Source organism: Leuresthes tenuis, unplaced genomic scaffold (assembly GCF_036924035.1).
Source record: "Leuresthes tenuis unplaced genomic scaffold, fLeuTen1.0.hap1 SCAF_17, whole genome shotgun sequence".
Classification (NCBI taxonomy): domain Eukaryota; kingdom Metazoa; phylum Chordata; class Actinopteri; order Atheriniformes; family Atherinopsidae; genus Leuresthes; species Leuresthes tenuis.
In genome coordinates, this window is record NW_027325371.1 from 2,270,611 (window position 1) to 2,284,217 (window position 13,607).

At 41.4% G+C, this 13,607-nt stretch overlaps 2 protein-coding genes across 5 annotated transcripts in view; both read right to left on the bottom strand.

The window, feature by feature from the left end:
- LOC140272626 (uncharacterized) overlaps positions 1-13,607 on the bottom strand; it is a 48,182-nt gene that overhangs the window by 16,742 nt on the left and 17,833 nt on the right. Inside the window, exons 1-3 of one of the 4 annotated variants that reach the window (XR_011907959.1) lie at positions 12,461-13,223; positions 12,260-12,376; positions 11,813-11,977 (exon numbers count right to left, since the gene is read on the bottom strand). Coding sequence is in view for 3 of the 4 variants with exons in the window: in XM_072368016.1 (XP_072224117.1) it covers positions 11,813-11,980; positions 12,260-12,376; positions 12,461-12,528 (353 nt within the window). In the remaining variant the exon portion in view is untranslated. Of the gene's footprint in view, positions 1-11,812; positions 11,981-12,259; positions 12,377-12,460; positions 13,224-13,607 lie in introns of those variants that run through there. The other 3 variants (XM_072368016.1, XM_072368015.1, XM_072368014.1) reach the window with 3 other exon arrangements.
- LOC140273091 (NLR family CARD domain-containing protein 3-like) lies at positions 6,037-9,360 on the bottom strand. The gene is made up of 4 exons (XM_072368615.1): positions 8,667-9,360; positions 8,208-8,381; positions 6,632-6,764; positions 6,037-6,114 (listed from the first exon to the last, which is right to left on the bottom strand). Exons 1-4 carry the CDS (start codon positions 9,236-9,238, stop codon positions 6,037-6,039), a joined length of 957 nt encoding a protein of 318 aa, XP_072224716.1. The 5' UTR covers positions 9,239-9,360.

Consider the following 13,607-nt stretch of genomic DNA (forward strand, 5'->3'; position numbering starts at 1 on the left):
GCTCTATCACGCTTCCTCTCCTTCAGAAGGCAAAAGAACACGCCTCAGGAAAGCTCACCCTCAGGTCACCACATGAAGTACACTGTACTGTGTATTACAAATATACTCAAGGGGAGGACATATTTTATTTTTTAAACAAATGAGAAAGTTAAAACATGTTAAAGTTAGAACACTTATACTGGAATAAAGAGGGTTGTTGTGCAGTCAGCTGCTCACTCTCCCACAGCATGAGAAAGTTTTTAAGATCATGGAATGCGCCTCATGTGTCACTCTCCAAACCCACAGATGACCACTGGAGGCGTTTAGGTGTGTTTGGGACTGCATGTGAAGAAGCCTCAGATTGGGAGAAGGTGGAGCCAGGAATAGAGTATTCTGGGAAACTGGATGCATATACTAGTCCATTAAATTGGACCACACATGCAAAACCAAATGTACACTTACAAGGACAGATATGGAAGAATAAAGGTGCCATTTACTATGAAATGTAGAACTTATACTGCCAAAGAGTTTGTTTAAATATGCTTCAGTATCGAGCCATGGAGCACGGCATGTCTCTACAGGAGGGCTGGTAGCAACAATGAACAAGGTTTTTGCAGTGTATGGTTTTAATTAAAAATCATAATATCATAATATGATAATAAAGAATTTTTGTCTAACATGTCAAATATGTGCAAAATATGATCCATACATATGGCCTAGGACCGGGACGAGGACAGTTCCCGAGGCCGGAGGACCTTTTTCAACACGTTTGTATGGATTTCATTGAATTAAATAAAGGTGTCTCCCTGGTGATTAGGGATGTTTTACCAAATGAAGTGAAGTATTTCCAGATGCACAGGCAGATGTACCCTCAACACTGGTGAATTAAATAGTACCTAGATTTGGAATTCCTGAAAAAATCTACAGTGATAACAGGGACGCACTTTGTAAACAAATGGCGAAGAACTTTAAAACAAAAAAGGATCTCAGAAACCACTGTGCAAGACTGAAGAAACTGGGAAGAATTGGGTTACTGTTTACCACTAGTAGTCCTAAACATACATATTACTCTAACTAGCACAGAATTAACTCTATTTGAGAGGATGTAAAATGTATGACCATTTTTACTACCACAGAACTATTCACCAGACATGATGAAGAAAGAGAAGAAACCTTAGCAGGATACATGGTTAAAATGTTAACAAGTAGAGAGATCTATTCTGTCTAGTGTCTGTTCCAGGTGACCCTGTGGAGGAATCTCTAAAACCTGGAGACTGGATCCTCATCAAAGTGATAAAGAAAGATAACTGCTCCAGCCCAAGGTGGGAAGGTTCATAGCAGGTACTGCTTACAGCACCCACAGCAGCTAAACTAATATATCCTGGATCCTCATCACACTATAAACCAGTAAGGCCACGACCTGCAGAAGTAGGGAAAGATTAGTTACCCACCACCGTTCTCTGAGGCATAAGTCTGACTACAAAGGGGAATTCTCTCAACAGGAGGGGGTTCGTCTCAACCTCAGTGAAGAAAACGACGGCTAAAATGAGAACATAGGGTGTGGCTAAAATAAGACAGGGATAGACAGACAGCAGCCGTGGCATCCATTCAGATTACCAGGATTTTGTAGGTTAAAAGGAACCAGCTGTGTATTGTTAATCATTATTCTTATTATCGTATTGCTAATTCTATGGGATTAAGCACAGATTAATAAAAAACTAAAAGATAATGCACTACAATGAATCACCCTCAGACCCAGACTGACCACAGAGATAGGAGGTCCCTCAGGTCCAACAGACAACTTGTCAACCTATTTTATGTTGCAGGAATATATGGGGTGGCTGACATTGACTTATGCTCAATTATTTTATGTAAAGACAACCAAAAAGCCCATGTGTATTCTGAAAAGTACATATGTGAAACGTATGTTAATACAAGATTTCTGAAGAATCATCAGTGTATCAGTTGGAATTTTGTTAGAATGTATACAGCATGACAAAATAACCAATCTAATTGTATTGAATGTGCTAAAGCCAGAATATAAATCTAGAAATGAAGCATTACAATGGCATTACAATTGCATAATGAATCTTTTGTACCTAACACAGAGCAATGTAAAACTCTCTCTTTGTTGTTCCCAGCAGTTAAGAAAAGAGATGTACTGCCCTCAGCGTTGGCTTATAAGGGTAATTATATATGTTTCATCCACAGGGGTACAGGTAAGAATGTGGGTACACTCATGTCAGATTATTGTAAAAAATCCATCAATGTCACTCAGGATGCAGGTAACTACTCAGCATCTTGGTTTCGGAACCAAACTTCCATGAGAACAGACCTCTGGTGGCTGTGTGGGGATATGAAACTGAGGTCCGTCCTTCTGCCTAACTGGCAGCTGCACAATAGCCCAACTACTGATGCCTCTCCATCTGTTCCCTGTGGGGGACTTTAAGGCCTTGGGTGAGAAGCTGCAATGTCTCAAGCGTTCAACTGCGTCTGGAGGTTCATTTGACAACAGAGTGTACCTGGATAGCATTGGAGTTCTGAGTCCCAGATGAATTTAAAGCTAGAAATCAAGTAACTACAGACTTTGAATCTTTTCTTTTCTGGTGGGCAACAATAAATAAAAATGTTTATTGGATAAATTACATCTACGAGGCATTGCTGAACAATTAAAATGTTTGGAACTTTATCCTGCTCCTTTATTCCTAACAATACTTCCTCAGATGGCAGAATCACAAAGAGGGACTCGCCTCACTCTCTGCAGAGCTGATAGAAAATCAACGACCCCTTCACTGACATGATGGAGAAGTGGTTTGGTCTCTGTCTGTTGTAACAGCCATAGTAGCCACCTGTGCTTGATGTTGTATCACATGCTTGAGAGGACTGTCCCAAAGACTGATTGAAACCACCCTTACCTGCATAATGTATCAACAGATAGAGGGAGATGATGACAACGAGCTACACGTGGACGATGGAGACGATGATAACCTTTAAAGTTCAAAGTACTTTGAATGACCCCGAGTGAATTCTAAATGATTTCTTTAATGATTATTTTTGCGTTCATATGAAAGACCAATGAACATGGGAATTGGACCTAATAAAAGGCAATTCCTGAATGTAGAGCATTGTAAAGATGATATGTTGCTTCTTCCTGCTAACATTTGTCCACAGGTTAAATTAACTGCATCAGCAGCAGAACCACTACAGGACTCAAAGTCAGGTAACTGAACAGGTTTCTGGAATTCCCATCATGCCAAGATGATGGCGGAACAATCACAAATTTTTATCCACATGTGTACAAAAGGGTGGACGGTGAAGCTAAGCGCTCCACCCCAACTGAATGAAAAGCTGATTTGAAGAGTTCATTCCACCAAGTAACGTCTAACAATTTACAGCCTCCAACCACTGTATGGCTGAATTATATCCTGAAGTGTCCTAAAAGAGGATTAGTTAGGGAATAAGAGGTGGTAAAGACCTCTTCCGGGAAGTGAAGTGCTAGTAACCTCTCCTTCCAAGATAGCTTAGCAGTTCCAGACCCAGCCGGACTGATGTTCGGCCAGAAGCAGACGATTGCAGAGTGGACTGAATAAACTGCATTGTATTATTATTATTATTATTGTTTGACTGTTCTTGATTTTCATTTATTATTATTTTTCATTTTATTAATTTTTCCATTTAATATCAATTTCATATTATTTATTAATTGCATATAATCATATTTTCATTTATTTTATTATTTTCATTTCATTAATTTTTGTTTGTGTCATATTTCCATTTTTATTATTCCATTGTATTAATTTTGTCCATTAATCATTTAGTCATAGTTTTATTGATTTTTGTCCTTATTTCCATGTATTTTTGGTTGTATCCGTTTTGTGTTTGCTGGTCACACCGAGGTCCATCACCATTCATTGAAATTAACGGTTCGGAGTGCGACCTTTGATACTGAGAAAGTGACTAAGCGGTCGGTCGCCAAGGAGAGAATGGGGCCATAGGAGAATTTTCCCGTAAATAAAGCAAATGGGTTTTTCGCTCCTATGCACTGCGAACGATAGAAATACATTCAATGTTAATTGTACAGTTTTAATACTTCATAGCATAAACAGGAGGGAATGTTGGAAAAATTATATAGTTATACTATGACAGAAGAGTCCCTCCATCTGTTCACCTTCTATGATTCAAGCAAAAGAGTTTTGACTCTGGTACTAGTCTTTCCCATAATATTAACTGGTGAGAAGCACCTCTTATGTTCCTTCCCATAACAAGGAATGGGGAGAGAAGCACCTTTCCCCATAACATTGAATATTCCTTCCCATAATAATGAATGGTGAGAAAAGCGCCTTTTCTCATAACATTGTGTGATCAGCAAGCATAAACAACATAAATAGCTGGAGCACCATTTGGTCGGGAGACAACTCTGAGCGGTCTTCCCGACAGGTTGTGTGGATTTGTGCGGACTTGTCTCTTTCTTGCAAGAAATAAATGTTTTGTGTTAATTAATCGTATCCAGCGACTCTGAGCCTAATTTTACAGAGAATTTTTCTAACAATGTAGGTTCATATAAAACTCAGAACCAGCATGAAGCAAAAAGACAGGGCTGAGTGAAGGACAGAGAACATGTTTCCAGCTCTTCCTCCTCCATCAGACATTGTGTGATGCTGCAGCAGACCTCTCCATACCTGAGAGTGTCCAGCCTCCACTGTGGATCATCCAGTCCAGCTGATAGCTGCTTCACTCCTGAGTCTCCTGGATGGTTGTAGCTCAGGTCCAGCTCTCTCAGATGGGAGGGGTTGGAGGTCAGAGCTGAGATCAGAGAAGCACAGCCTTCCTCTGTGATCAGACAGCCTGACAGGCTGCAGAAAACAACACAAATGGCAGATACTGAGAGAAAAGACACCAACAGCAGACACCATCCTGAACAGGTCAGCTGTTCATCCATGACTGTAAAGCAGAATTAAAATGATCAGCAGTTGAACAGCTGAATGAATCCTGACCTGAGAGCTTCCAGGTTACAGTTTGGACTCTGCAGTCCAACAGACAGCTGCTTCACCCCTGAATCCTGCAGGTTGTTGTTACTCAGGTCCAGTTCTGTCAGACTGGAGGACTGGGAGCTGAGAGCTGAGGACAGAGCTGCACAGCTTCTCTCTGAGAGGTTACAGCCACTCAGTCTGAGGAGGAATAACAGGAAAAGAGTTAAGTTATGTAATTATTAATTATTCACATTAAAGATGGTTGGATTAATAAATAATGATGACATTTATCCTAATTCTACATTATAAAGTGTTGCCACATTCTTGCAGCATGTTTCTTTCCTCTTTATGTGAACTGATCTGATGTAACTGTTTGCTGTGAATCTGTGTTATCTACAAACTGAAATTATCTGAGAAATAACTAATTTTGAGTGGAAACAAATCTCCCTCCTTGATGATGTTGAGTTGGCCTGGAAATTCCTTCATGATGAACTCTTGAAGCTTATCAATAAACATGCTCCCTTGCATACATTTAGGATAAAAGAGTGAAATAATCCCTGATTTTCCACTGAAACTGGAAACCTCCTTAAAAAAAGAGATCCTGCCTGGACCAAGGCACGAAAACCCAAATTAGAGGCTGATTGGATCATTTTCGTCCTCTGCAACAAGTGTTCCTCCTTAATTAAGAAGAATAAATCTGAATTTTATTCATCTGAAACCACCAAAAATCTAAATGATCCCAAGAAATGTTGGAATGTGGTGAGATCTGCTTCTGGTGCTTCTGGTGAACTTTGGTCACAGATTCTGTGAACTTGGCTGATAAATGTGCTGTTAAACTATTTTAATGAACTTTTCATCACAGCAGGGCACTTGTTTGACTCCTTTAACAGTAACTTTAAAAACTCTCTTTAAATAATGAGCCTGCTGCTGTAAACTGTCCCCTGTTGACTGTTCTTTTCATTTTGAACCTGAGTCTGTTTCTGTGCTCCGTAGTGCGCTAAAAAAGTTGGACTCCAAAGGATCAGCTGGTCCTGATAGTTTGGACCCATTTTTCCTGAAGCTGGCTGCTGACTTAATTGCTGAGCCTTTAGCTTGTATCTTTAATCTCAGCCTCAGCACAAACAAACTTCCCAAAGTTTGGAACTCCACATTTGTCCTTCCGCTGCTAAAAGGAGGCGAAAGCTCAACGGTGAATAATTACAGGCAGATCTCAAAATGATGCTCTCTGGTGAAAGTATTTGAAAAACTGGCCTGTGACCAACTGAAGGAGTTTTTAGAATCAAACAACAATCTAAAGCCCTTTCGGCCAGGTTTTAGGAAGCAGCACAGCACTGCTACTGCTGCCCTAAAAGCTTTAATGATGTGTTTGAGGCATTGGATTAAAAACAGGTTTATATCTTTAATGTTTGTGGATGTAATTGTTGTCCATCTGTCTTGTCCACCATGACGTGTGCTGCTGCCTTTCTTGGCCAGGTCACCCTTGTTAAAGAGGTCTTGATCTCAATTGTTCTTTTATCTGGTTAAATAAAGGTTTAATAAAAATATAAATAATAAAACCATCCTGAACAGGTCAGCTGTTCATCCATGACTGTAAAGCAGAATTAAAATGATCAGCAGTTGAACAGCTGAATGAATCCTGACCTGAGAGCTTCCAGGTTACAGTTTGGACTCTGCAGTCCAACAGACAGCTGCTTCACCCCTGAATCCTGCAGGTTGTTGTTACTCAGGTTCAGTTCTGTCAGACTGGAGGACTGGGAGCTGAGAGCTGAGGACAGAGCTGCACAGCTTCTCTCTGAGAGGTTACAGCCACTCAGTCTGAGGAGGAATAACAGGAAAAGAGTTAAGTTATGTAATTATTAATTATTCACATTAAAGATGGTTGGATTAATAAATAATGATGACATTTATCCTAATTCTACATTATAAAGTGTTGCCACATTCTTGCAGCATGTTTCTTTCCTCTTTATGTGAACTGATCTGATGTAACTGTTTGCTGTGAATCTGTGTTATCTACAAACTGAAATTATCTGAGAAATAACTAATTTTGAGTGGAAACAAATCTCCCTCCTTGATGATGTTGAGTTGGCCTGGAAATTCCTTCATGATGAACTCTTGAAGCTTATCAATAAACATGCTCCCTTGCATACATTTAGGATAAAAGAGTGAAATAATCCCTGATTTTCCACTGAAACTGGAAACCTCCTTAAAGAAAGAGATCCTGCCTGGACCAAGGCACGAAAACCCAAATTAGAGGCTGATTGGATCATTTTCGTCCTCTGCAACAAGTGTTCCTCCTTAATTAAGAAGAATAAATCTGAATTTTATTCATCTGAAACCACCAAAAATCTAAATGATCCCAAGAAATGTTGGAATGTGGTGAGATCTGCTTCTGGTGCTTCTGGTGAACTTTGGTCACAGATTCTGTGAACTTGGCTGATAAATGTGCTGTTAAACTATTTTAATGAACGTTTCATCACAGCAGGGCACTTGTTTGACTCCTTTAACAGTAACTTTAAAAACTCTCTTTAAATAATGAGCCTGCTGCTGTAAACTGTCCCCTGTTGACTGTTCTTTTCATTTTGAACCTGAGTCTGTTTCTGTGCTCCGTAGTGCGCTAAAAAAGTTGGACTCCAAAGAATCAGCTGGTCCTGATAGTTTGGACCCATTTTTCCTGAAGCTGTCTGCTGACTTAATTGCTGAGCCTTTAGCTTGTATCTTTAATCTAAGCCTCAGCACAAACAAACTTCCCAAAGTTTGGAACTCCACATTTGTCCTTCCGCTGCTAAAAGGAGGCGAAAGCTCAACGGTGAATGATTACAGGCCGATCTCAAAAAGATGCTCTCTGGTGAAAGTATTTGAAAAACTGGTCTGTGACCAACTGAAGGAGTTTTTAGAGTCAAACAACAATCTAAAGCCCTTTCAGTCAGGTTTTAGGAAGCAGCACAGCACTGCTACTGCTGCCCTAAAAGCTTTAATGATGTGTTTGAGGCATTGGATTAAAAACAGGTTTATATCTTTAATGTTTGTGGATGTAATTGTTGTCCATCTGTCTTGTTCACCATGATGTGTGCTGCTGCCTTTCTTGGCCAGGTCACCCTTGTTAAAGAGGTCTTGATCTCAATTGTTCTTTTATCTGTTTAAATAAAGGTTTAATAAAAATATAAATAATAAAACCATCCTGAACAGGTCAGCTGTTCATCCATCACTGTAAAGCAGAATTAAAATGATCAGCAGTTGAACAGCTGAATGAATCCTGACCTGAGAGCTTCCAGGTTACAGTTTGGACTCTGCAGTCCAACAGACAGCTGCTTCACCCCTGAATCCTGCAGGTTGTTGTTACTCAGGTCCAGTTCTGTCAGACTGGAGGACTGGGAGCTGAGAGCTGAGGACAGAGCTGCACAGCTTCTCTCTGAGAGCTTACAGCCACTCAGTCTGAGGAGGAATAACCGGAAAAGAGTTAAGTTATGTAATTATTAATTATTCACATTAAAGATGGCTGAATTAATAAATAATGACATTTATCTTAATTCTATATTATAAAGTGTTGCCACATTCTTGCAGTGTGTTTCTTTCCTCTTTATGTGAACTGATCTGATGTAACTGTTTGCTGTGAATCTGTGTTATCTACAAACTGAAATTATCTGAGAAATAACTGTTATTTTCTCTCCTTTTAACAAGCAAACAGAGTATTTAAAACATATTTATCTCTGTACTTACACAGCTTTGTTGGAGGCTTTGACCACTGGCAGCAGCCTCAGAAGAGCCTCCTCTGAAGCAGAGTATTTCTTCAGGTCAAACACATCCAGATGTTTTCCTGATGACAGTAAGATGAAGACCAGAGCTGACCACTGAGCAGGAGACAGTTCATCTGTGGAGAGACTTCCTGAACTCAGGGCCTGTTGGATCTCCTCCACCAGAGAACGATCATTCAGTTCATTCAGACAGTGGAACAGATTGATGCTTCTCTCTGCAGACAGATTCTCACTGATCTTCTTCTTGATGTAATCAACTGTTTCCTGATTGGTCTGTGAGCTACTTCCTGTCTGTGAGCTACTTCCTGTCTGTGTCAGCAGGCCTCGTAGGAGACTCTGATTGGTCTGCAGGGAAAGACCCAGGAGGAAGCGGAGGAACAGGTCCAGGTGTCCATTTGGACTCTGTAAGGCCTTGTTCACAGAACTCTGATGGAAGAGTCGAAGAGAATCTGCAGATTGATCTTCTGTTGTTTCAGATGTCTGGGAGGATGTTTGTTGTTCATTCTGCTGATTGACACCAGAGCGAAAACCGAACATTTTTCTCAAAGACTTTAAAGGAAAAGATATTTGTGCCTTTGCGATAGGAGCTTGTGCACTTATTTCTGTTTGACTGTAACTTCTCTCAAGACTCTTTTTTGAATCTTTAGGTATCTGGGATAATGATGATGATGATGATGATGGTTGTTCTTCCATCAGATTAACTCCAGAGCTGATGAAGGTCAGATGGACATGAAGAGCAGCCAGAAACTCCTGAACACTCAGATGGATGAAGCAGAACACCTTCTCCTGGTACAGCCCTCTCTCCTCTTTAAAGATCTGTGTGAACACTCCTGAGTACACTGAGGCTGCTGAGATATCGATGCCACACTCTGTCAGGTCTGATTCATAGAAGATCAGGTTTCCTTTCTGCAGCTGCTCAAAAGCCAGTTTTCCCAGAGACTCAATCATCTTCCTGCTCTCTGGACTCCAGTGTGGATCTGTCTCAGCTCCTCCATCATACTTGACCTTCTTCACTTTGGCCTGGACCACCAGGAAGTGGATGTACATCTCAGTCAGGGTCTTGGGCAGCTCTCCTCCCTCTCTGGTTTCCAACACATCCTCCAGAACTGTAGCAGTGATCCAGCAGAAGACTGGGATGTGGCACATGATGCGGAGGCTTTGTGATGTCTGGATGTGGGAGATGATGCTGCTGGCCTGCTCTGAATCTCTGAATCTCTTCCTGAAGTACTCCTCCTTCTGTGGGTCAGTGAACCCTCTGACCTCTGTCACCATGCCAACACAGCCAGGAGGGATCTGACTGGCTGCTGCAGGCCGTGTGGTTATCCAGAGGCGAGCAGAGGGAAGCAGGTTCCCCCTGATGAGGTTTGTCAGCAGCACATCCACTGAGGTGGACTCTGTAGCATCAGTCAGGGGCTCCTTGCTGTGGAAGTCCAGAGGAAGTCGACACTCATCCAGACCGTCAAAGATGAACACAACCTGGAACTGTTCAAAGCTGCAGATTCCTGCTGCTTTGATTTCAGTAAAGAAGTGATGAACAAGTTCCACCAAGCTGAACTTTTTCTCTTTCAGCACATTCAGCTCTCTGAAAGTGAATGGAAACATGAAGTGGATGTCCTGGTTGGCTTTGCCTTCAGCCCAGTCCAGAGTGAACTTCTGTGTTAAGACTGTTTTCCCAATGCCAGCCACTCCCTTTGTCATCACTGCTCTGATTGGTTCATCTCTTCCAGGTGGGAGTTTAAAGATGTCTTCTTGTCTGATGGATGTTTCTGCTCTGCCTGCTTTCCTGGATGCTGCTTCAATCTGTCTGACCTCATGTTCATCATTGACCTCTCCAGTCCCCCCCTCTGTGATGTAGAGCTCTGTGTAGATCTGATTCAGAAGGGTTGGGTTTCCTGCTTTAGGAATCCCCTCAAACACACACTGGAACTTCTTCTTCAGAGCAGATTTAACTTTACGTACACAAAGTTCTGAATGAAGACAAGAAATAACATCAGTAAACAGACATTTCCACCCTGTAAAGAATGAGTATTTGAACATGTGTTGTTCTGTGAGCTGAGACATCAGTAAATGTGTCATTTATCCAGCAGGTTAAATCTTTAGAGAAATCCTCTTACTGCTCTGCAGACGCTCAGCCAGCTCCTCCTGCTTCATTCTCCTCAGGAAGTGAACTGTGATCTTCACTAATGCCTCTCTGCTGCTCCTCTGCTCTTCAGCCTCACCCTCCCTCTGACTCTCTAAGCATTCTGGGTAATCTGGGCTCAGAACCTTCTGGATCTTCTTCAGCTCCTCCTTCACAAAAGTGAGCATGTTGTCCTCCAGCAGCTGGAACAGAATACTATATGAATGAGCCAATCAGGCTGAAATCATGGAGCCAAACATCAGATCCATGTTGGACACACTGACAATCCGCTGGTCTGCAAAGTGCAGCCTGGAGATGACTGTGAACACAATAGATGGAAAAGTAGCTGTTGTACATGTACAGACCATAAATATGGAGTCCAGCTGTGTCTGATGCTGCTGGGCAGACTGACCACTGGGAACCTCTGGGCTCTGCTGGTCCACTCTGTGGAGGAATGATGAAGAATGAGCTCATATTGTGTCTGTCCACACAGAGACAAACACAAGGTAAAGGTCCATGAAGGGATGTGTGGATGTGAATAGTGAACGCAGCCATAAAGCAGCTGATTAATTCTGAAGCTGCACATCAGCAGCATCTGTGTTCCAGAAGATAAGAGCTCAGTGTGTCTCTAACAGTGGGAGGAAGCTGATGTCAGATGAAGCAGTTTGAGGGTTAGTTAGTTCCTATATACTGAGGTTCAGCTTCATATTATTGATCCATGTGACTCTGTTCATGTGAGACTGTTTGTAAAGCAGCTGACATTGTTCAGAACATTTCTTTTAGAAACAGCTCCTCTATAATAAATATCATTCTTAATATTTTCCTCACTGAAAGAGACCTGTTTTAACATCCATTCTTTCCACTCTGACAGTTTCACATGTGAACATGAAATGATGTGAATAAGAGCTCACATTAAACACAAGTTGGAATAAGAACTGTTCAGACTGACTCTGGAACATTTTACAGTGTTACACCATTTACACTCAGCTCACCTCAGAGACTGTGAACGTTGGTCTGATTTAAAGTTGATTAAATGACCTTTTGACCTGTCGCTCCTCATGGACACACAGCTGGGTTCAGGTTCAGGTTCAGATGCAGATTCATATTCAGATTCAGATTCAGGTTCAGGTTCAGGTTCAGGTTCAGGTCTCTGAAAGCTGCTGATAGGAAAAAAACACGTGTTTAATTTAAATTTACATGTTCAGTAAAATTCAGTTTGGATTAAAAAGTAAAAATGTGACAGAAAATGATTGATTTTGAATAAATCAACAGAAAACTTCACTTTGTTTTAATAAAGAGCAGAAAGACTAAAGCAAACATCACATTACACACATGATGCAGCTGATTCATCTCATCAGAGACATCAAGAACTGATCCAAGTCTGAAATAATTCATCTGAACCATGATGCAGCCTCCACTGAATACTGACAGCTACTCACTGTTTGTCTGATGGAACATCATGTTGGAAATGAATGAACTGATCCTTGGACCTGTTGCTCTTAAAGGACACACAGCTGGGTTCAGGTCCAGATTCAGCTGCAGATCCAGCTTGGTTCCTGTGAATAAAGGTGGTTTGGTGATGTGAGCGCTGAGCTCTGACATGGAGAAGAGTCATGGACAGTTAGAGATGGTGGTCTCACCTCTGAGCTTTGCTCTGGCTCTCATGTTCCCCACACAGAGTGGTTTTAGTGTCCTCACACTGATCCATGCTGCTGGATTCACATCAGCTCACACACACTTTCTACCTTCATCTGCAGAGGAAACACAGATCATTCATCTGCACATCAACTCAAATCCTCTTTTCCATCATCTGAGCTGTAAACAGATCAGCTGCTCCTCCACTGATTGGCTCTGATTCTCTGTTTCATATCAGTGTCTCTGAATGCAGTCAGACAGGAGTGTTGAGGCAGAGGAAGCTGCCATCAGCTGCTGTACTTCCACTACCTGTCCACTAGGTGGAGGCATGGAGCTACAGCCCAGCACACACCTCATGATCCCGATGACCATGATGAAGGATTCTTTAGTTTAGTTTTCAGAGGACTTTTTAACAGCAAATACAAACAGAGACAGATGTTAGATCTTAGCTGTGTGAGGCTTTAATAAAGCTGATCAAAAGTCTAAATACTGAGAAAAAGGAGCTGAAATTAGATCAAATGAAACATTTGAAAACAGGAAACAGGTCAACAGCAGAAACTAAAGGATGATGTTAAAGAATTATTTTAGTCTGAATGTAAAGTCTGACTGAAGCACAATGAACTCTGAACATCCTCCTCATCATCAGACTAAACAAGTTAAATATATGCTGCATCACAGCTTCATCACTGACATTCAGCTCATTTTATTCTGAAAGGTCTGACAGGAAGCTGCTCTTTCTGACTTTAAAGCTGGAGACGACACTTTGATTCCAGGGACCGCAGTTCCTCTGCAGCTGACAGCTGTTATGCACAGAAATGCATCCATATGCGCGGGAGCGCGCGGGAGCTCGCTCGCGGGAGCCGTTTCAGGTGTGGATTATTACATTTATCCAATAAAGTTACAGTGATAACACTGAGCTGACAACGGTGTTTCATTCCTTCATCTTTTTTCTCATTTCTTCATGGATGAATAATACATGCACACTTATGTTAATCCATCAATTGTACAGTTTAGAGCATCTGTTTCACCTGTTATTATATTATTGTAGAAATCCTCCAAAGTAAGGCCCTGAGCAACACTTCTGCAGTCAGCCCGAAACACGGCTGGAGACATTTTCTATCAACAATCTTTACTCAGTGTAGCCCAATGAAA

Bases quoted from the DNA above. Each gene is read 5' to 3' on its own strand.
- LOC140273091 (XM_072368615.1), bottom strand. From the start codon at position 9,238: ATGTTCGGTTTTCGCTCTGGTGTCAATCAGCAGAATGAACAACAAACA. The intron at 8,382-8,666 runs GTAAGTACAGAG...ATTCCTCCTCAG, and splicing joins AAAGCCTCCAACAAAGCTGT to ACTGAGTGGCTGTAAGCTCT. The intron at 6,115-6,631 runs GTTGGACTGCAG...GCCTCCTTTTAG, and splicing joins CAGGGGTGAAGCAGCTGTCT to CAGCGGAAGGACAAATGTGG.